At 42.3% G+C, this 24,296-nt stretch overlaps 1 protein-coding gene across 1 annotated transcript in view; it reads right to left on the bottom strand.

Annotated features, from left to right (window-relative positions):
* Positions 1 to 24,296, bottom strand: part of MFSD14B (major facilitator superfamily domain containing 14B) — a 58,889-nt gene that overhangs the window by 4,630 nt on the left and 29,963 nt on the right. Inside the window, exons 6-9 of the mRNA XM_080916991.1 lie at positions 12,184 to 12,402; positions 10,721 to 10,834; positions 9,161 to 9,232; positions 7,540 to 7,652 (exon numbers count right to left, since the gene is read on the bottom strand). Coding sequence (XP_080773117.1) covers positions 7,540 to 7,652; positions 9,161 to 9,232; positions 10,721 to 10,834; positions 12,184 to 12,402 — 518 coding nt within the window. The remainder of the gene's footprint in view (positions 1 to 7,539; positions 7,653 to 9,160; positions 9,233 to 10,720; positions 10,835 to 12,183; positions 12,403 to 24,296) is intronic.

Raw genomic sequence — 24,296 nt, 5'->3', positions numbered from 1 at the left:
GGATGTCTGGATTTTTAAAATGTGTTTTAAATAAACACTACAACTCTATCCACCTCTCTCACACTCCCCACTGTCTTTCACAACTACCCTTGGGCTATGTGGTCTGTAAGCCTCAATACCTCTGTCTCCTACCAAATAAACGAACAAAGACTGCTTCATCTCTTAGTCCTTTCTTCAGTTGGGGGGAAAATGTTTATGGGTGAGTCATAATAATGTAAGATAATTAAGGTCCAAGGCTCTTATGTCCCACTGAGCTATATATTCCTTGGGGATAGTCTTTACTGAAAATGAAAAGCCTCATTCTCATAAAGTCTTTTTTAACACTTAAAACATTTTGAGTAGCTAGATAACTGAACCAGAGTTCATAAGATACCCCCCTCCCCCAATAAAAATAAGAGGAAGAGGAGGAGGACCAGCCAAGTTAATCTTAGGTAAAATGTAATACAAATAGTTCAAATGAAATTCAGCATTTCATATATCTTCTTCCCAACTAATCTCTAATCAATAAAACATTTCTAATAGCTCTACTTATAAACGCAAAGTAAGAACCAAGTAATGTCTAAAATGGAGACTGAGACTCTGCAGTATCTGGCAATCAGGTACATAAGGACTCTTTCTGTTCCTCTTTATTTCTTAATAGGCCTTAATTTGATCATTCTTCCCATTTACAGGAAGCTAAAACATGAATACTTAAAACTTAGGTTACTCACGTAACTTTGGAGAAAACACTGGTGTTGATCACTGATTTATTTTAACATAGTTATATTACTAAGTTAAGTATACCAGCAAAGCATGCTGTAATCAGTTCTTTTCCAAAGTCTTTGTTTTGAATATTTATCATATCCTGAAACTGTATAAATATGTTTAAGAAGTAGAAGTAAGGGGGATAAGATTTCAGTCCTCAGGCAGAGCCCCGCCCATCTGCCACGCCTACTGCCAGCTCCTAAGGTTGAGAGACTGGTGAGTGGAGATCTGGGCGGTCAGGGAGCAGAGAGATCTCTGCGGAGTGCACACACGGGGTGCACCCTCCCACCTGCCTGATCCGGGGACCAGGAACAAAACTTTGGAACCTCTGTTCCCACCCGGCAACCTTGACGCATAGAACAGGGCTGGGCCCATCTGACACCTGGACCAGTGGAGATCCAGGGATACAAGGGAAAGGCGAGAACATATCACTGATAACAAAATGGCAAGAGGAAAGCGAAAGAGTATATCCCAAGGAAACCAAGACAACCTGGCAACACCAGAACCCAGCTCTCCCATAACAGCAAACATCGGAATTCCAAACACTCCTGAGAAAGAAGACGCAGACCTGAAATCATACCTCAAGATGCTTATAGAGATACTTAAACATGAACGGGAGGAAAAGCAAAAAGATTCAGAAGCTTTTAAAGAGGAAACAAGAAAAACACTCAAAGAACTAGAGGAAAACAGAACCAAAGAAATAAAGGAATGGAAGTGGGAAATTAAAACGGAAATTGACACAATAAAGAAAACACTAAAAGAGATAACCCTAGAGGCAGAACACTAAAAAAAGAAATCAGGAGTCACAAAAGCAAGCATTTCCAATAGATTACAAGAGATGGAAGAGAGAATCTCAGGGGCAGAAGACAACATTGCAAACATAGACAAAAAAGCCAGAGAAAATGCAAAAAACAAAAAGCTCCTAACCCAAAATGTCCAAGAAATCCAAGACACAATGAGAAGACCGAACCTAAGGATAATAGGAATAGAAGAGGGAGAAGAGTACCAACTAAGAGGCACAGTAAATATCTTCAACAAAATTGTAGAAGAAAACTTCCCTACCCTCAAGAATGAGATGACCACGAGCATAAAAGAAGCCTTGAGAACTCCAAATAGGTTGGACCAGAAAAGAAATACCTCCCGACACATAATAGTCAAAACACCAAGTGCCCAAAGCAAAGAAAGAATACTAAAAGCAGTAAGGGAAAACGGTCAGATAACATATAAAGGCAGGCCAATCAGAATCACACCCAATTTCTCAACAGAGACTATGAAAGCTAGAAGAGCCTGGACAGACATCATGCAGACCCTAAGAGAGCACAAGTGCCAGCCCAAGCTGTTATACCCAGCAAAACTATCAATCACCATCGATGGAGAGATGAAGATATTTCAAGACAAATCAAAATTTACACAATATCTGACCACAAACCCAGCACTACAACGAATTATAGGTGGAAAACTCAATAGAATGAGGGAAAATACAGCCTAGTAAAAACAAGAAAACTCCTAAACAAGAAAACTAAAAGAAGAAAAAGACACAGACACAACTCAACCCACAAAAGCAATAATGGCAGGAAACAGAAACAACTATTCCTTGATATCTATTAACATAAATGGACTCAACTCCCCAATAAAGAGACATAGGCTATCAGACTGGATACATAAACAAAATCCAGCCTTTTGCTGCATACAGGAAACTCATCTCAGAGACAAAAACAGACACTATCTCAGAATAAAAGGGTGGAAGAAAAACTTCCAAGCAAACAGCCCCAAAAAGCAAGCTGGGGGTGGCTATTATAATATCGAATAAAGTAAATTTCCAACCAAAAGTTATCAAAAAAGATAAGGAAGGACACTTTTTACTCATTACCGGGGAAATCTGTCAAAAGGAACTCTCAATCCTTAACATATATGCTCCAAATAAAAGAGCACCCACATTCATAAAAGAAACCCTACTAAAGCTCAAAAAATACATCTCAACCACACAATAATAGTGGGAGACTTTAATACCCCACTCTCACCAATGGACAGATCATGGAAACAGAAACTGAACAAGGACACTGCAAAACTAGCAGAGACCTTGAACCAACTAGAATTAATAGATATATACAGAACATATTATCTTAAAGTAAAAGAATACACCTTCTTCTCAGTACCCCATGGTACCTTCTCGAAAATTGACCACATAATTGGACACAGAACAAGCCTCAATCAATATAAGAAGATTGAAATACTCCCATGCATCCTCTCAGATCACCATGGTCAAAGGCTGGTCTTTAACAACAACAAAGACAACAAAAAGCCTACGCACACATGGAAACTAAACAACGCTCTATTAAACGATAGCAGGGTCAAAGAAGAAATAAAGAAAGAAATTAAGGACTTTCTAGAATTCAACGAAAACGAAAACACAACATACCCAAACCTATGGGATGCAATGAAAGCAGTACTGAGAGGAAAACTCATAGCCCTAAGTGCTTCCAAAAAGAAACTGGAGAGAGCTTACATCAGCAACCTGACAGCACAGCTAAAAGCCCTAGAACAAACGGAAGCAGATATACCCAAAAAGAGTAGACGGCAAGAAATAATCAAAATTAGGGCAGAAATAGACCATATAGAAACAAAAAGAACCATTGAAAAAAATCAATAAAACCAAGAGTTGGTTCTTTGAGAAAATCAACAAGATTGATAAACCCCTAGCCAGACTAACTAGAGGGCAAAGAGAGAGTATCCAAATTAACAAAATCAGAAAGGAAAGTGGAGACATAACAACTGAAAATGAGGAAATTCAAGAAATCATGAGATCCTACTACAAAAACTTATACTCCACAAAATTGGAAAATCTGGAGGAAATGGACGAATTCCTAGACAGATACAAGATCCCAAAGTTAAACCAGGACCAAATAAACCATATAAATAACCCTATAACACCTAAAGAAATAGAAGAAGTCATCAAAAGACTCCCAACAAAAAAAAGCCCAGGTCCAGACGGGTTCAGTACAGAATTTTATCAGACACTTATTGCGAATATAACACCAATACTCTACAAACTATTCCAAAAGATAGAATCAGATGGAATGCTACCCAACTCATTTTTTGAGGCTACAAAAACCCTCATACCTAAACTACACAAAGACCCTACAAGGAAAGAGAACTTCAGACCAATCTCACTTATGAACATTGATGCAAAAATACTCAACAAAATCCTTGCAAACCGAATCCAAGAACACATCAAAACGATCATTCATTATGACCAAGTAGGCTTCATCCCTGAAATGCAGGGATGGTTTAATATAAGGAAATCCATCAATGTAATCCACCATATAAACAAACTCAAAGAACAAAATCACATGGTCATCTCACTAGATGCTGAGAAAGCATTTGACAAAATTCAACACCCCTTCATGTTAAAAGTCTTGGAAAGAACAGGAATCCAAGGCCCATACCTAAACATAATAGAAGCAATATACTGCAAACCAACAGCCAACATCAAACTTAACGGTGGGAAACTTGAAGCAATCCCACTAAAATCAGGGACTTGACAAGGCTGCCCACTCTCCCCCTACCTATTTAACATAGTACTGGAAGTCCTGGCTGGAGCAATTAGACAGCAAAAGGAAATCAAGGGGATACAAATCGGAAAGGAAGAGATAAAAACATCACTCTTTGCCGATGACATAATAGTGTACTTAAGTGACCCCAAAAACTCCAGAGAACTCCTACAGCTGATAAACAAGTTCAGCAAAGTGGCTGGATACAAAATCAACTCAAACAAATCAGTAGCCTTCCTATACTCAAAGGACAAACATGTGGAGAAAGAAATTAGGGAAAAGGTACCCTTCACAATTGTCACAAAAACTATGAAATACCTTGGTGTGACTCTAACTAGGCAAGTGATGGACCTGTACAACAAGAACTTCAAACCTCTAAAGCAGGAAATTGAGGAGGATCTCAGAAAATGGAAAGATCTCCCATGCTCATGGATTGGAAAGATCAACATTTTAAAAATGGCCATCCTACTAAACGCAATCTACAGATTCAACGCAATCCCCATAAAAATTCCAACCCAGTTCTTCATGGAATTGGAAAGATCAATGTGCAATTTCATATGGAACAATAAAAGACCTAGAATAGCAAAATCCATCCTCAACAACAAGAAAACATCTGCGGGAATCACTATCCCTGACCTCAAGCTATATTACAAGGCAATTGTGCTGAAAACTGCATGGTACTGGTACAGAAATAGGCATGTAAATCAATGGAATAGAATAGAAGATCCAGAAATGAGCCCTCACGTATATGGTCACCTGATTTTTCACAAAGGAGCCGTAAACATTCAATAAAAAAAAAAACAGCCTATTCAACAAATGGTGCTGGTCCAACTGGCATTCAGCATGCAAAAGAATGAAAATAGACCCTTTCTTATCTCCTTGTACAAAGCTCAAGTGTAAGTGGATCAAAGATCTCCACATTAATCCAGATACAATGAAACTATTAGATGAGAAAGTAGGGAAAACCTTAGAACATATAGGCACAGGAGAAAATTTTCTGAACAAAACACCAATGGCTCAAGCTCTAAGGTCAAAGATTAACAAATGGGACTTAATGAGATTGCAAAGTTTCTGTAATGCTAAAGACATTGTCAGGAAAACAAAATGGCAGCCAGCAGAATGGGAAAAGATTTTTACCAACTCCACATCAGATAGAGGCCTAATATCTAAGGTATACAAAGAACTCAAAAAGCTAGACACCAGAGAATCAAATAACCCTATTAAAAAATGGGGTACAGAGCTAAACAAACTGTTCTCAGTTGAGGAATATCGAATGGCTGAGAAATATCTGAGGAAGTGCTCGACATCCTTAGCCATCAGGGAAATGCAAATCAAAACAACCCTGAGATTCCACCTCACACCGGTCAGATTGGCCAAGATCCAAAACTCAGATGACAACAGATGCTGGCGAGGTTGCAGAGAAAGAGGAACACTTCTCCACTGTTGGTGGGGTTGCAAACTAATACAACCACTCTGGAAATCAGTCTGGCGATACCTCAGAAAATTGGACATAATACTACCTGAAGACCCAGCTATTCCACTTCTGGGCATATACCCCAGAGACACCTTAGTACACAACAAAGATACATGCACCACAATGTTCATGGCAGCTCTATTTATAATAGCCAGAAGCTGGAAAGAACCCAGATGTCCTTCAGAAGATGAATGGATACAAAAATTGTGGTACATATACACAATGGAATACTACTCAGCCACCAGAAACAATGACTTGACCAAATTCTTAAGAAAATGGCTGCATCTAGAGAACATCATTCTGAGTGAGATAACCCAGTCACAAAAGAACAGACATAATATGCAGTCACTGATAGTGGGATGCTAACCCCAAAGGCTCGCACTGCCCCAGAAACAATTCAGACTGTATGAAGTCCAAGAAATAAAGAAAACAAAACAAAAAAATGTCTATACAACAAGAAAACTTTGACTATTTACATGTTACATATTGTTTTACATGTACTTTATGCTCATTGTAACTATAAGTTTTCAATGCATGCTATCAAACCTTTAAAAAAATCAAGTACTCACTAAAAAATACAGTTTTATGTAAAAATTATTTTAAAATCTGAAAAAATGTATTTTAAAATTTTATGCAAAAAATGCTTAAAATCTGTACATTTATCTTTGTTTTGTAAAATAAAGTTGTTAAAAAAAAAAAGATTTCAGTCCTCAGTCTTAAACCAGACATTTATATCACTCCTTCTTCCTACAAGGCTTAGGGATCATCTGAAAAGAGGGGAGGGGAAACATTTTAAGGGTGAGAGGTAGTGCAGTAAAACAGTATTTGCCAGATCTGACGCACTGTTGCACACATAAACTCACAGCAAGGCCTGCACAAGATCGGGCCAGCTAAAATTCCAGCATGGAGGAGGAGGAACTCATGAAGTCTCACCCTAACCAGAGAGCTAACCAACAACTGATAGCTTCTGGGGGGAAGGGGTAGGGAATGTCAATTGTCTTTAAAGACGCAGCCCTTGAGAAGCTGCTCATATTCTAGTAGGGGTCCTATACCTCTGCACATAGAAATAGTACCAAGCATCAAGTACTGACAAAAATATATTCATACGGTTTTATGTAAAAAGGCTTTTAAAATCTGTACATTTATCTCTGTTTTCTAAAATAAAATTGTTTAATTAAAAAAAAGAAAGAAATAGTACCAAGTGGACATAGGGTATTTAAAAAGAAAAGATCACATACAGTAAGGGTTAAGTAGTAATGGGCATAGAAGAAAAATTAGAGATATATCTAATCAAAACCTATATACATATATGATCTTCTCAGACAGTTAAAAGAGAAAGTGGACACAAAACCAGCCATGGTTCATACCTATACTCTCAGCATTCAGGAGGCCTAGGCAGAAATGCTATAGGTTTGAGAACAGCCTGGCCTACAATGCATGACTATTTCAAACCCAAACCCAAACCCACTCACCCCCAAAGAGAGAGAAGGAGAGAGGGAAAGAGGGGCAGAAGAACAGAAGAGATCATGAGAACTTTATTAGAGGGCTGGTAGATGACAACATATATTCAGCTGAGCACTACAAATCTTTACAGGTCATATCAAATCATCTACTTCAATTTCCCATGGGTGGAATGCTGAATACATCAAACTAATGAAATAACCCTTCTTTTAACATAGTTAAATGGTTTTCGCTCTTCTAAGGCTAATTATATCTGTTAATTTAGTCTTTTTGTTTGTTTTGATAATATGTAAATTAAGGGAGGCTTACCAGGGCTGAGATCCAAAACCATACCAGGCAAGCTGGAGTATCTGGAAGCCCAAGCCAAGGAGGACAGTATTCTTATTCCCCAGTGACCTCATCAATTTGCTAAGGAAGACTGTCTGCAAAGATAAGAAGACAACTCTGAGAAGCCATAAGCAAACAAGAATTTGATGACAAACTCAAATTCAGAGCAAAAGCTCTTTTAGTGAAGTACATTCACTGGTGGCCAGGGGCAGTAAAGAGAACACTGACTGTCTATGATCAGGCAATAGTGATAACTCTTCAGAAATACGAGTTTCAAGAGCTCCAGTGCTGACCAGGTTTGAAGCTTTTGACCTCCTTCCAGAGAAGCAGGCTGGTTCTCTACTAGTACCTCTCAAAAGATTAATACAGCTGCACTCCAGCCATCAAGACTGAAAGGACTACACCCCAGTCTTCTTTGGAGTATGTCAACAAGCACTTAATGTTCAGCAGAATCCCACACCTGTATATGCTCAGGATTTATATTGGTAACTCACAGCAATTTCACAAAATTAAGAATCATATGAGCTTTAATAAATATATATTCTGTAATGAAAAGAAAACAAAGACACCTAAGATTGATGTAAAAAAAAAAAAAAACAAAAATCACAATAAACTTGGACGTTGAGCGTAATTTGAATTTGCTGATACAGCCAAAACAAAAGCAGCAAGGAACAGCCTTTGCTCGAAAGCATTCCGAAGAGACTTGTCATTCTCTCATTTGGTAGGATGAGTTAATTTCTCAGACTTCTCATTTCCTCTGCAGAGAGTTAATCACAGAACATGAAACTTGGCCTAGATGCCATTTCCAGGGAACAAGCCTCTAGGAAATCCACAAAAACTGCAGTGAATGTTCCTGAAAGACAACAGGACATAAACCCTTGCCTTTCTGGACAATTGGTTGTATGTAATAGGTTAGAAAGTGTTTACTGCTAATCACTCACTGCATATATTGTAATGTACTGATTCGTATTTAGTCCTGGAGATAGCAGGATCTGGAAAACGCTTATTTCTACCTAATTTTATTTTTTATTTTTTTGCTAATAAGTAAACACAAACACATTCCTCTGATTAATTTTACAGTATCTGGTTATTTTTCCTTTAAAATAGTTTTTATACCTAATTGTTCCATGAGTTTACATATGTCACAGCAAGTATATGAAAGTCAGAGGACAATCTTCAAGAATCAGTTTTTCCCTACCATGTAGATTCCAGAGATTGAACTCAGGTCATTGCTGGATGACAAGCATCTTTTGCTGAATCATTTCACCACTCCATTAATCTAGTTGTTCTGGAAGTAAGAAGAGTTGATCCAGAACAAATTCCAAACAAAATTCTAATGAAATTTGTATGAAAGTCTACTGAATCCTGAGAACGTGAATTTTCTGTGAATGACCAGTTTTGTGAGCTGGGTCCCTTTTAGCTACCTGAATTAGGTGAGGTTCTCTACATAAGAAAGATGCATCTGCAGCAAGAGCCTAAGCAGCTGAGGCAACAGTTTGGAGGAACTTATATCCAAGGTTTACTACAGATCTGAGGGCATCAAGATTGAAGAAGGGGGAAAAAAAGCTCTATCATTTTAACCCACATGTAATAAAACACTCACCTGAGCCACGATGGACAGAATTCCTACCATAGCTATGAATGCTACAATTTTCACAGATCCAAAACCTATAACCTGTAAAAATAAAAGTAAAACAAAACAAAAAAACACTTCTATAATACAAGTATTACAGATATAATTAATAAGAAATGATTGTTTTTCCTATTAAAACTGATGGAAAAAATAATAGAGGAAAGTTCACAAAAACAGTAGAAATTGGGGCAGGGAAAGAAGAAAAAAACTATAATGTATATTTAAGTATGACATAAAACAGTTGTAATTAGTGAGCATGAACTGTGAGTGTTTTAAAAATGTCATCATACCTGATGTTTAGTACTCCCTCTCTTCCCCCCAGTTTGGGGACAATAAAAGCACACAGGCAGAACTAGACTGGCAGTGGAAGCGGTGGCTCCTGAGTCTGGCTGATTTTAAAATGATGTGGGCAACAAAGAAAAAGGGCAGAAGGGAAGGAGAGGGAGAACAACAGGATGCCAGAGCCCACGGAAGACCAATTATATCAGACTTTGAGGTATGGTCGTAGGACGAATGTGCTCTACAAATCTCCCATACACTTCTACCAAGAAAGCATCTGAGTCTGACTGGCAATTGACCTATAAACCTCCAATTGTAACAGTAACTATAAAATAACTAATAATTTTTAAAAGGATATATTTGTTTTCTACTGAAATTCTATAAAATATAGGAAAATACATTTTAAAAACCTTATACAGTTTTATTTCATAAATAAGTGTTCCTTCCCATCACAATTAGACAACAAAAATTCTAGGGCTAGAACCTCTGGCTTCCTATTACTACTTAATCATATTCAATTACAAATCTGAAACTGGTGGAATAGTTCATGCCTATAATTTCAGTACTTAAGGAGGTGGAGGCAGCCTATTATTATCAATCAGCTTTATTCACTAAAACATGGAAGCAAAACCAACAGTGACCTTATCACAAACTATAGATTGAGCAGCACTAATGTGTAAAAGTATATGCATGCTCTTAAAATGTACCAAATGAACCACTTTGGTACCAACTGTGAACCTGTGGGGGAAAGATATGATAGCTCATTATCTTCTTTTAATTTGGTTCGATCTAAACCCTATTTTAGAAAAGGGTCTCAGAGCCAGACTTGGTGGATGATTTTAACCCCAGCACTTGAGAGGCCAAGATAGGTAGATTATTCTGAGTTTGAGCTTAGTATAGTCTACACAGTGAATTCTATGCCAACTAACTAGGTATACAGACTCAAAAGCCTCAGAATGTTGTTCCTGATAATTCTGTTAAACAAACCTTTGCACAGTAGATGTCTTTCCATGTTGCCCATATTGTTCTTAAACTCTGATAAAAGCAGCACCCCTACCTCAGCAAGAAGCTAGGCCTGGTTATACACACCTATAGTTCCAGTTACTTATGAGGCAGTCACTGAAATCACTGGATTACAAGGTCCCTGCTTTATAAAGTCTCTAGAAACAATGATTTCCTCAATTTATCTTACGGAAATCCCAATCTTTGATAGTCTACACGTTGAAAGACTTCTAGAGGCCTACTACTCACCTGCCGAAGATAGAGAAAAATGCTTGAATACTGCCCAGCTTCAGGAAGGTATGAGAGAAACACTGTGATGCAGATGAGTAAGACAGTAGAATCTTTTCCAACTTTCTTTAATGACTAGGAATAAGCAGAAATCAAGAGCACACATGTCAGTATTTTCATGTATCTTCTGTAAGAGATCCTAAACATCCTATAAACAGACCATGAAAAAACACTTCTATACAACTCTCTTAAGAAAAATTGATTTTCTCTGGATTTGAAAAATAACTTAAGTCATTTTAACTACAAGGTTTTCTTTCTTTCTCTGACACTCGGCCTCATGTACCCAAGGCTGGCCTCAAACCCGATATGCAGCTGAGAGTGACCTTAACATTCTGATCTTCCTTTCTGACTCTTCCATAGTTTTCATTATACATAAATCCACTCTAGTCTTCACCGTTGATATTCAAGTTGCCTGGAACCATGAAGACAATTAGGATCTCTAAAACTTTCATTACTGGATGACAAGTGTCACAGAACTTTTAGGTCACCATAATACCCAAAACAACTAAAGTCTACTAAAACCTTGCCAGTTTACACATGTCAACTAGAGTCCTCATAGCGGTCCTGAAAAATAAGCCATAGTAGTTTTGTTTTACAGAAGTTTCCACGTGTGATTTGATCACTACAAGGAAAAAATGTACTTGCAAGTTTTCTACCCATTCCTGCTTCCTTTCCCCAACTCCCCTCCTACCACTGTGACAATGTAACACACAGGAAGGACAGGCAAGATGTCCAGGAAGTAATCTTAGTGATCATTTTAGAAAATAATTTCAAGGGATTTGAGAGGATGATTTGAGGTAAATGCCTGATATATAAGCAAAAGAAGCTAAGTTCAATTTTCAGCACGTACATAAACAGCTAGGGGTTGCAATGCTTGCCTATAACCCTAGTGCTAGGAAGGCAGAGACAGAAGTTACTGGCCAGGTAGTCTTGCAAGCTTGATGAGCTCTGGGTTCAATGGAAACCTTCACTCAAAAATAAGGCCAACAGTAATAGAGCAAGACATCAGACATCCACCTGCAGCCTGCACAAGCTCACACAATCTGGTTTACAACTGTTCTACAGAAGTAGGTATGGCAGGGGAGGTAGAGATATGTGTTCCAGTATTATTTCTTGTTAGTATGATATATTTCCTATACATCCCTCTTCAACCATCTTCATTCATTCATTTTATTAAATGATATAAACAACCATGTCCTTGGGGATAACCTGGCTATTTATTTTGTCTTTTATAATTTACATTGCTTAATTGCTAAGTCTATATATTTCTCAGTCTCTCAGCCCTTTACTTGTAATTAACATTTTTGCTATTTTTATTGTAAAAAAAAATCGACAACTATTATGAATCCTTGCAGTTGTATTTAAAGTCTTCTCTTAGAGAAAAGAGAAATATAGGAAGTAAATATTTTCATGTCTTAATTTACCGCAAAAGGGTCCGCTTGTTTCCAAGAAATCTGAGCTCCCCAGGAAGCAGGTCTAATCTTCTCCGGCAGAGATTCTGGAACTGCCACCAAAATGAAGCAGATGTCTAGGAGAGCCACCACTGTGGCTACCAACACAACAAGACTGTCTCCATAATTTGCAGAGAGGTATGTTCCAATGGCTGGGCTGCTAACCAGACTAGCTGCAAAGGTGGCTGAGACCTATGAGAAAAGTACAATCCTTTAGGACCCTAACAGAATCATCAGTGGAGAGAGCATGCTGTTCCCCGGAGCCCCACACGTGCAGATACACAGCTTCGTAGCTGTGGCTATCCTCTCGGTATTCATTTGTTTTTATGATGTATTTTGTGAGTGAATGTCTATACATCATGTGCATGCCAGTTACCCACAGAGGTCAGAAGAAATGAAACTGTGGTTGGTTACGAGCCATGTGGGTGCTGGAAATCAAATCTGAATCCTCTATAAGAACAACTGCTCTTATCTGATAAGCCATCTCTCCAGGCTCCTCTCTTGGTTTTAGCCAGACAAATGTGTTCCATATAAATTTTAAGAATTAAAAAGAAGTAAAGAAATTTTGCTTAAAAACGTCTTCACACACTGTTAACTAAGAGAAGATATGCTAGGGAGCAATAGCAGAAATATGATAGAAATTAACACTGTAGAAACTCCCCTCATAAAACACTCACTGTTTTTGTTTAACTGGAAAACAGACTGTGCTAAGAGTGCAAAGACAATTACGGCAGGGCTAGGATGATAGCTCAGCAGCACAGCACTTGCCTAGCATGTGGCAGTAGTTCACGCCTATGAGCGCAGTACTTAGGAGGCAGAGTTCAAGGCTAGTTCTAGGGTAGAGAGTAAGATTGTCTCAAAAAACAAAAGCAGAGAAGAGCTGATGATGAAATCTACAAATTTCTCAGAAACAACTATACCTGGTTCATTCAAAAACACTATACATTCCCTCACACCCACTTGTCACTGTGTGTGGGGGAGGGGGAGAGCTAGAGCTGTGAAAGAAAGGAAGAGAGGGGAGAAGGAGAGATGGAGGGAGGGAGGGAGGGAGGAAGGAAGGAAGAAGAGAAGCAAGCTGGTTGGAAATATATATATATATATATATATATAGCTAAGTACGTAGACTGTCTGAAGAGCATACTCGGGATCCTGGGTGTGATCACTAATTAGCATCACTCATTCCAAATGCCATACAAAAGGGAATACAAAAGATTTGTGGAAAGGTTAAAGGCTGTGGCTAGTTAGCCTTATTACACTGTACCCCTATGTTGTTTATTTAGAAATATAATGTAAATTCATTCTCTAAATTATATGCAGATTTTGTTGGCATTAGGATAGCCCCCTCCCCCAGCAATGGCTCCACCCACAGGTGACAGGAACCTAGCACATCAATTGCCATGGAAACAGCCAAAGCATTCCCAGAAGACATCAGTTCTAAATCCCATCTCCACCTGGGAGCAAGTGACGTCACTACCCCTACAAAAGACCGAAACCCTTCCTCCTCTCTCTCTTTCCTCTTCCTCTCTTCGCCCGGCCTTGACCCCTGCCCTATCCCGTTCTATTAAACCTCTCCACGTGGAACCGTGTTTGGTGTGGTCTGTCTGGGCCTAGGCGAGAAATCTAATTTACAACATTGGTGGCCCGTACGGGGAGCCAGATTTTCTCGCGACCAGTCCTTGCCGGCCACTCCAGCACACCCCGGCCCACCCCATCGGGCTCGGCATAGCGGCAGCTGCATGGCGGGCACTGTGGTTGCCTATTCCTCTTAACCGAGGCCACTGCCTCGAGTTCCCATACTGCCTCTTGTTCTGCTGACTGCCGCAGTGACCGTCTCCCGCCGCTGCTGCCGCCGCCACTGCCGCCGCCGCCGCCACGTGCAACCCGTCTGCCGCCACAGCTGATCTACCAACAGCTGCCCGACTCACAGACTTCCAGCACGTGAGTTGTTGCCATTACTAAAGTTCTAGACACTTGCTGGCCACTGCTCTGCCACGTGTGCCAATAGCTCCTGCCACGCGGGCTGCTGAGATAGATCAGCCACACGCCACACGGTTTCACTTTTCCTGATACCAGATCGTGGCTAAGGCTCCCGCACAAACATCGGCAAATTGGTAGGGATTGTCACTCCAGTTGGTGGAGAGAATCCCCGATTTCCCAAAAAGGCCTGGCCAGCTTTTTCGGGCAAAGAGGGTTACTTCTCTATAGCCACAGTTTTGAGACAGACATTGACCATTGAGAAGCTCGTCGGGAGTGCCCTTCACTCTTTTTCCCTTCCCCCAGGGCTCTAGCAGCCGGTTCACTCAGCCGAAGTCCAGGCCTGGCGAGGGCACTCTCTGCCAGATCCAGGATCTGGCGAAGCCACCAGGAGTCCGAGTGACGACTCGCGACCCCTGCGCATAGGCGAAACTTTTCTACCGAGTTTCATCCACTGGGACGCTGGATTGGATGGCTCCGTAGCCCCCTCCCTGTACCTTCCCAATGGGCAACTCAATGTCTCAAAACGTGTCACCAGGCTCCCCACTGGGATGTCTCCTGGAAAATTCCAAATCTCTAAAACTAACACCTCAGCTAAAGACATCAAAATTGATACACCCCTGCAACAATGTTTGGACTCAATATCCACTAGATAATAACTCAAAATGGCCGAAAAATGGCACCCTAGACTCGTTAATTTTACGAGACCTCCACTCATACTGCCAACAATCTGGTAAATGGAAAGAGGTTCCCTATTTATCTATCTCCGCTCTAATCCTTCTCTGTGTTCTTATAACCCCACCCACCTCCTTCTAGCAATGAGGCAATAAGGCAGATGACACCACAGCTCTCGATCCAGCCAACTAGCCATCGCCGCAAAATCCAAACCTCTACCTCAGCTTCTATTCATGTTATTCTAAGCTTTTCAAAACTCCCCTCCACAGCCAGACTCACATGTGGACGTGGACACACCACTCGGCCTCAAGCACCACTGCCGGTGCCCCTTTCCTCCCTTTCTGTCCTCTTCTGTGCCGCAATCTTATAGTCTGATGTTCTATGCTTTACTATGAGACTCACTAATAATTTACTTCCTGAGGAAAGCCAGCGAGTTTGGGAGCAGGCAAAAACGCATGCAGACGAAATCCATCAAACAGATACAACATACCCAATTGGATCTGAGGCAGTACCTGACCAAGATCCCCGATGGGATTACAATTCCACGAGTGGTATCTTGGCCAGAGACAGGTTCATAACCTGCCTCCTGGCCGGTCTCCGCAGAGCAGCCTTAAAACCGGTAAATTTTGAAAAGCTACAAGAGGTTTTCCAAGACAGACAAGAAAACCCATCCCAATTCCTAGAGCGCCTCACAAAGGCCCTGTTACAGTACACTAACTTAGATCCTGAAAACCCAGAAGGTAAACAACTGTTAATGACATATTTTTTTTCCCAGAGCTACCCCGACATAAGAGACAAGCTTAAACGGCTGGAGAGGGGGCCCCTAACTCCACAGGCAGAAGTCTTGGCGCTGGCCTTTAAAGTGTACCATGGGAGAGATGAAAAGGCTCGCAAACAAAAGTACCATATGCTGGCACAGGCTGTCCGACCAGCCACTGCTACAAACTCCCGGCCTCTGAGGGAAAAGGGACCACCGGCTCCCTGCTATAAGTGTGGTCAGAAAGGTCACTGGGCAAAAGCCTGCCCTAGCCCCCGCAAACCAAAGGGGCCATGTCCTAGATGCCATCGAGAGGGACACTGGGCTGTAGACTGCCCTTATGTCGTGCAAGACAGGGGGGCATCACACCCAAATAACTCTCCAGCCGATCTCCTAGGCTTGGCTATGGACGATTGACGGAGCCTGGGCTCCCTTGACCCGACCACTACCATTACAAACGGAGCCACGGGTAGCTATCATGGTATGTGGGCGGCCCATCTCCTTCCTCTTGGACACTGGGGCCACTTACTCGGTCCTGACGGAGTTTTGGGGACCCACTTCTCCCTCCCGTTTTCCTATTGTCGGGGTAGGAGGACAACCCTATCTCCCTCACTAAACCCCACCACTTAATTGTACCTTCAGGGGCATACCTCTCACCCATTCCTTTTTGGTAGTGCCTACATGTCCTGTCCCCTTATTGGGAAGAGACCTTCTAGTAAAGTTGGGAGCTTCCATTTCCTTTGCTCCCCCCACTCGCCTAAACCCAAGCTCGCCAGCAACCCCTCTGCTTCTCCTCCTAGCCAGCCAACCTACTGACACAAACATGCTGCTTCCTTTACCAGCTTCTCAGGTAGACCCCCAAGTCTGGGACGTCCAGAACCCCTCTGTTGCTAAACATCATTCTCCTGTTGTCGTCCAATTACTGGACCCTACCAGGTACATAACCCAAGCTCAGTACCCTCTCTCCCTCCAGAGCCTTAGGGGACTTAAACCTATCATTTCTGACCTCTTAAGGAAATAACTTCTTCGCCCTACCTCTTCTCCTTTTAACACCCCTATACTAGCAGTTAAAAAGCCCAACGGAACCTATCGTCTGGTTCAAGACCTCAGGCGCATCAACTCTGCAGTGGTTCCCCTTCATCCTGTTGTGGCTAATCCTTATACTCTTCTTTCCACTATCCCCTCAGGGACCTCCCATTTCTCAGTCCTAGATCTCAAAGATGCGTTCTTCTCCATCCCTCTAGACGCACAGTCACAGGACATATTTGCCTTTACCTGGACAGATCCAGACACCCATTTCTCTACCCAGCTTACCTGGACTGTTCTACCTCAGGGGTTCCGAGACAGCCCACACTTGTTTGGCCAGGCTCTGGCTTCTGATTTGTCATCTCTGCCTCCTCTCAGATCTAAGGTCATACTTTATGTAGATGACCTTCTTCTCTGTAGTCCTTCCTCAGAGATCAGCCAGGATGACACCTCCACTCTCCTAAACTTTCTTTCCAGTCGAGGCTACAGGGTCTCACCTTCCAAAGTCCAACTGTCCACTTCTCAGGTCACCTATCTGGGACTAACAATTACCCCAACCCACAAAGCTATTACCTTAGATAGAAAAAACCTAATTCAGTCCCTAACCGTTCCTTCTACAAAGGAAGAAATTTTATCATTCCTAGGGATAGCTAGCTTTCTACGCTCCTGGGTTCCTTCCTTTTCCCTCCTCTCTCGCCCCCTATATGAAGCAGCATCAGGTTCCATCCATGAACCTCCCCTCAAGCCTGTTACCAGGCCCTTTCGAAGGCTCCAACAGGCCCTCCTTAAGGCTCCGGCCTTACATCTCCCTGACCTGACTCACCCCTTTTCCCTCTATGTAACTGAAAAGGAGGGATTTGCCCTTGGAGTCCTAGGTCACCAACTGGGGCCATCTTTTGCACCCGTAGCATATTTGTCAAAAAGACTAGATCTAACCGTCCAGGGATGGGCACCCTGTATTCGCACCTTAGCAGCTGCTGAACTCCTCATTAGAGAGTCAAAAAAGCTAACCTTTGGTTCGCCCATAACTGTTTTCTCTTCTCATAACCTGTCGCAGCTCCTGACTTACAAAGGCCTACAGACCCTGCCCCCTTCCAGGGTTCTTTCTCTCCAGGTAGCACTAATCGAAGACTCTACGCTCACCTTCCAATCATGTCCACCTCTTAACATTTCCAGCCTTCTTCCTCCGCCAGATACTAACTACTCCCTGTCTCACTCTTGCACTGAAACTTTAGATGAACTATTACCTCATCCCTCACACATACAGGAGGGCACACTGCCTCAGGCTACCCACACCTGGTATACAGATGGCAGCTCCTTTCTACATGAAGGGCACAGAAGAGCTGGCTATGCCATAGTGTCAGACACAGAGGTGGTAGAGGCGCAGGCCCTCCCTGCTCATACCACCAATCAACAGGATGAATTAATAGCCCTTACCCGTGCTTTTCAACTGGCACAGGGACAATCCCTCAATGTCTACACAGATTCTAAATATGCTTTTCATATCCTCCTGTCCCACGCTGCTATCTGGAAGGAACGTGGGCTACTTACAACAAAAGGAGGATCAGTAACTAATGCAAATCAAATTATGGTCATGCTAAAGGCTTCCCATCTCCCCACGGCTATTGGGATTATTCACTGCAGATCCCACCAGACCGATGATTCCATTGTTTCCAAGGGAAATAACCGGGCCGATGAGGCAGCTAGGGCTGCAGCCCTTAGGGGCTTCGGCTCGACTCACCCTCCCCAAGACATTCTTACACTGCAGCCCACAATCCCACCTTCACCCCCGGACATTCGCCAAACTCTGTCCTATCTTCATCAACTCTTCCATCCTAACAGCCAGGCCTTGTCCTATTTTGTTAAGACCCACTTGCAGCTTACCCCTGAAGACTTAAGTTTCTTAAAATCTATCACTGCTTCTTGCAAAATCTGCCAGGCGTCAGACCCTAGCTCAAAATATCGTAGTACTCCTTTTCCTACCCATCAAGCCCGAGGTTCTCTTCCTGGAACTGACTGGCAACTTGATTTTACCCACATGCCCACTGTCAGATACCTCCTGGTCTTGGTAGATACTTTCTCAGGGTGGGTAGAGGCATTTCCCACAACCAACAAGAGGGCTCAGACAGTCTCTGATCTCCTCCTCCGAGAGATAATTCCCCGATTTGGTGTCCCAGCTTCCTTGCAATCAGACAATGGTCCTGAGTTTACCTCTCAAATCTCTCAAAACCTGTCTAAGGCTCTAGACATCCCCTGGCATTTTCATATCCCCTACCACCCTCAATCTTCAGGGAAGGTAGAGAGAACTAACCGCTCTTTAAAAACCACCCTTGTCAAGCTGTCACAGGAACTTCACCTTGATTGGGTAAAACTCCTACCTCTGGCTCTTTTCAGACTACGAGCTCTTCCCAAGCGACCTCTTCAGGTCTCACCATTTGAACTCATGTATGGGCGTCCGGTCCTAACTCCTGGCCTCTCACCTAAATGCTCTCCCCTCCCAGACCATCTACTCACCCCGTTACTTTGCCACCTTCGCTCTCTCTTGTGGAACTTCGCTGACCACCATCTACCCCGACCACACACTGAACCTTGCCCACTGCCTGTAAACACTGGAGACCAAGTTCTTCTATCTCCTCCAGACAACCGGCCCTCATCACTCTCCCCTAAATGGCAGGGCCCTTTTAAAGTGATTCTCGCGACACCTACAGCAGCCAAACTGGAGGGACTCCCTCACTGGGTCCACCTGTCCCATCTCAAACCTTTTATTCCCCCACCTAAACATTCTTCATACACATCGACCCTAACAGGACCGTGCTCTGTCAAGCTCCAGAGGACGTCGAGACAACCCACCTTACCCTCGCTTCCAAAAAATGAGACCCCAGCCTGCCAGCAACATTCAACACCACTGGATTAGACATGGGCTTCTTATCTTCCCTTTACTGTTTGTCTTTATCCAGGGAAGCCCATATATCTGGAGATTTGAGGTTCAAGAGACTTCTGCAGATAACAAACAGTCCTTCCAAATAGGTTCAGGAAACTGCTCTATGGCTGGATGTCAAGAACCGATTCAAATCGCTGTCGTCCCTGTGTCGGTCATCCCATCCAAGTACTATGATCTCTTTACCTGCTTTCTCTTTGACCAGACAGCAGATGTTTGTAAGAAATGGCCAGATAAATATGGAGGTTGCCCATATTGGTCTTGCCAGATACACATGCTAGGATCACGGCCCCACCACTTCTTCTACCAACAGCACAAGAAGCTCTTTTTCTACATAGAAGATCCATGGGATCCCAGGTGGGAGACTGGAGTTGTCGGTAAGCTCTACCGTAAAAACCAACCAGGATCCCCAGTGAGTACTATCAAAATTCAGAGAAAATATGTTTCAATTGCCCAACCCCTAGATATAGAAGGGGTAGGAAAAATAATCAAACACTCCTCTGAGGTCCTTACTTCCTTAACATCCCCCCTCATAAATGGCACCAGCTTGTCCTTCCGCCTTTTGCTTCAGACTTTGACATTAGCATACAAGCTCCTTAATATCACCCGACCTGGTCGTTTTAAAGACTGCTGGCTATGTGTTCCTCCTGGAACAAACTCACAATTGCCGCTCACAGCTTCTCCAGTAATGTTGCCCAATAACCTTACCTCACCCTTCGTCAGCTGTCCCGACTCTGATGTTGCCATGACCCCTTACCTCTCCTCTATCTCTCTTCTTGGCACGGCAAACTGTTTTAAGGCATCTGGGACACATCCTGTAGGAATGTTAGGCTCCTTAGACTGCAATATGACCACAACCCTTGATACCCCATCTCTGCCACAGTGCCCAGTGATCCAAAATACATCAATCCTCTGTGGCACGCAGGCATATCATCGTTTACCTGGCAGCTGGTCAGGAAGCTGCACTTTGGTTCTCCTTTTCCCCGAACTAGGAGTAATCCAGGGAAACGAGCCCCTGCCAATCCCAGTCGTCAATATGATAGCCGCCCGACATAAGAGAGCAGTTCAGGTCGTGCCACTTTTGGTAGCTGCAGGAATAGCAGTAGGAACTAGCACTGGGATAGCAGGAATAACTACTTCCATGACCAAATATAATGAGATCACTTCCACCCTCAACAACAGGTTTCAAGAAGTGTCTGAAACTCTGCTCACCATCCAAAAACAGATAGATTCCCTGGCAGCTGTGGTTCTTCAAAACCGACGGGGGCTGGACCTTCTAACAGCTAAAGAAGGTGGCCTTTGTCTGTTCCTCCAAGAAGAATGCTGCTTCTATGTCAACCAATCCGGGATAGTGAGAGATAAGATCCAAGAGCTACAATCTGACATACAAAATTCCAGGGAACGTGAGACCTCCAGTTTCTGGACCTTCGAAAACCCTATATGGAAGTGGATACTCCCCTTCGTAACCCCTCTTCTAGTCATCTTTCTAGCATTACTATTTGCTCCCTGCCTTATCAATCTTGTCTCTACATTCCTTCAACGACAGATACAAAAAATTTCTAACCAAACCATTAATCAGTTCCTGTTGCAGGACTACAAGCCATTGCCTATAGAAAATCCTGATGTTAATGATTACCAAGTGGAACCCGATGGCGAAAACCAGCTACACCCCTACGACGCCCCAAGACAGCAGGAAGCAGTTTAAGAGACCCGACGCCCCTATTCCCTTTTCACCATCGGCTTCCCTACCCTCCCCTTTTCTCTCTTTTTATATAAGAAAAAAGGGAGGAATGTTGGCATTAGGATAGCCCCCTCCCCCAGCAATGGCTCCACCCACAGGTGACAGGAACCTAGCACATCAATTGCCATGGAAACAGCCAAAGCATTCCCAGAAGACATCAGTTCTAAATCCCATCTCCACCTGGGAGCAAGTGACGTCACTACCCCTACAAAAGACCAAAACCCTTCCTCCTCTCTCTCTTTCCTCTTCCTCTCTTCGCCCGGCCTTGACCCCTGCCCTATCCCGTTCTATTAAACCTCTCCACGTGGAACCGTGTTTGGTGTGGTCTGTCTGGGCCTAGGCGAGAAATCTAATTTACAACAGATTTGAGTTTCAAAAGCATACTGGTAAGTTATTAAAACTAGAAGAGTGTATTTGAAACAAAAAGTCACATAAGAACCCAGTCAGTTAAGAAAATTTTAAAAATATAATAAAGAGGACATAAATTGGAAGATGTGATGGGGGGTTTGGGAGGAGTATTAGATGGATATAATCAAGATACATTATCTACATGTACGGAATGTATAGAATAAGAGTTATTTAAAAAGAAACTACAGAAATCGCTGTGTTGACTATGGTTCTTGGAAAGTCAATGGCACTCGTGTTATCCATTACCTCACAACAGAACATAAAGTAGAACAAATACAAACTGATACCACACTAAAAAGTTTTAAAAGAGATTTTGAAATGGGGAATAAAGATGTGGAGAACTTTTGTTTGGGAAGATAATTCCTGAAATTCAATATTTATCAAGTATCTGATGATGACAGAGATCTTAACAGTTAATTAAAAAAAAAAAAAATCCAGGCAGTCACATAAATGCACCACAAATTGCAAACATATGCAAATAGTTGTGGGAGCAGTGCTGTACTCTCTTAAGATGTTAGAATTACTTAGGTTTTCTTTTTATTTTTTTTTATTGGATATTCTCTGTATTTACATTTCACATATTATCCCCTTTCTCCCAATCCCATCCCCTCCCCACCCCCCACCACCACCGCCCGCACTGCCTCCATGAAGGTGCTCCCTCTCCCAACCTCTTTCTTCTACCTCAGCACTTTGGCATTCCCCTACACTGGGAAAAAGAGCCTTTGGTGGACCAAAGTCCTCTCCTCTCATTGATGCCAGAGAATGCTATCCTCTGCTGCATATGCACCTGGAGCCATGCAAACTCACTGGTTGGTGTTTTAGTCCCTGGGAGCTGTGGTGGGTTTGGTTAGTTGATAATTTTGTTCTTCCCATGGGGTTGCAGACCCTCTCAGCTCCTTCAGTCCTTCAGCTCCTTCATTGGGGTCCTTGTGTTCAGTCTGATGTTTAGCTGCAAGCATTCTCAACTGTATCTGTATGGCTCTGGCAGAGCCTCTGAGGAGGCATCCATATCAGGTTCCTGCCAGTAAGCACTGGCATTAGCAATAGTGTGTGGGTTTAGTGGCTGCATATGGGTTGGATCCCTAGGTGAGGCAGCTTCTGAATGATCTTCTCTCCAATCCCTGCTATGAGCCTTTTGTTCTCCCTTCTAAGAAGGACTGAGGCATCCACATTCTAGCCTTCCTTCTCTTTGAGCTTTATAATTTCTGTGAATTGTTTCTTGGGTATTCCGAGCTTAGGCTTTCATGAAACCAAAGATCTCATAGTACCTGATGATACTGCTAAGTAGGCTATTTTATGTTTTTGTTTAAAACTATCTAGATCCATATTTAACAACATTTATTAGAACTAATATAAGCTTATCCCTGACTACTCTAGAGAGAGAGAGAGAGAGAGAGAGAGAGAGAGAGAGAGAGAGACTCAGACTATGATTATTTTATTTGGTTTGACAATTTCTGGGGAAAACTCTGATTCTACTTTTCTAACTGCTGGCCTGGCTACCTCCACAGCAGTGTACCCCAGATACTTGCTCTTCCTCCTGGCCACGTATCCATTGTCCATCTCTCCTCATGGTGCCTTTCATGGTGTAGATTAGGGGTTACCCTCCCCTACCCCCAGTAATTGTCAAAGCCAAATAAAATAACCATAGTCCGAATCTCATTTGATGAACACATCCTAAAAATAAAAGGCAGTAAATTCTCTGTAAGGTAGGCTGTAAGGAGGCTATTAGCAAAGATTCTAGGTCTGAGATACTCAGTTGCCTATTGCTGAGCTGCAGAGCTGAAGAGATCCCACTTCAGAATCACACTGTACTAGCCGGGATGTTTCCTTACTGGCTTCCTGCCAGGTCTCATGAGTAAGCACCAATCCTGATAGCCATTTTATAATAAGGAACTGAGGTGAAATTAAAAAATAATCGTGAATTAAGTGAAAGTCACTTCTAGTGACTATCAAAACCCTTTCCATAACCAGCACAGAAGCACTGTAAATTATTTTTCCTGAAAGCAAAAAATAAACAGTTACTAAAATTCCATCATAAGAAAAAGAAAAATGGGGCTAGCAGGATGGCTCAGCAGCTAAAGGTGCTTGCTGTATAGGTCTGGGAACCTGAGTTTGATTCCCAGGACATGACAGAAGAATAGTGACTTCTGAAAATTATTCTCTAACTGTCTCATGCATACTATGGTGTGCACACACATACGCACGTGCACACAATAAACAAATTCCAGAAAGGAGAAAAAATAACCTTTTAAAAAACCAAAATGTCTAACTAATCAGACATTATATAAAAAATGTGCATCAACCTTACATGATTAACTTTTCATTAATATGTACAAGTTTTATGTTTTCATGTATCTATTAAGATTTTATAGTCTAATAATATTGCAGAACAGTTAATAAGTCCATCGGCATTTCCCATGATAGAGAAGATGGAGAAGAAAGATGCACTATGAGGTACAGAATTTTGGTGCTCTTCATAGCTCTGTCGGCCTCCCACAGCCCACCTTGAATGTGACCTTCTGTGCTTCTAACCCCCAAAATGCTTCTGCTGAAATTACCCAATAGTT

This window comes from Micromys minutus, assembly GCF_963924665.1.
Source record: "Micromys minutus genome assembly, chromosome: 1".
Lineage (NCBI taxonomy): Eukaryota > Metazoa > Chordata > Mammalia > Rodentia > Muridae > Micromys > Micromys minutus.
Note: the sequence above shows the minus strand (reverse complement) of the source record. Positions and strands in the feature narration are given on the sequence as shown.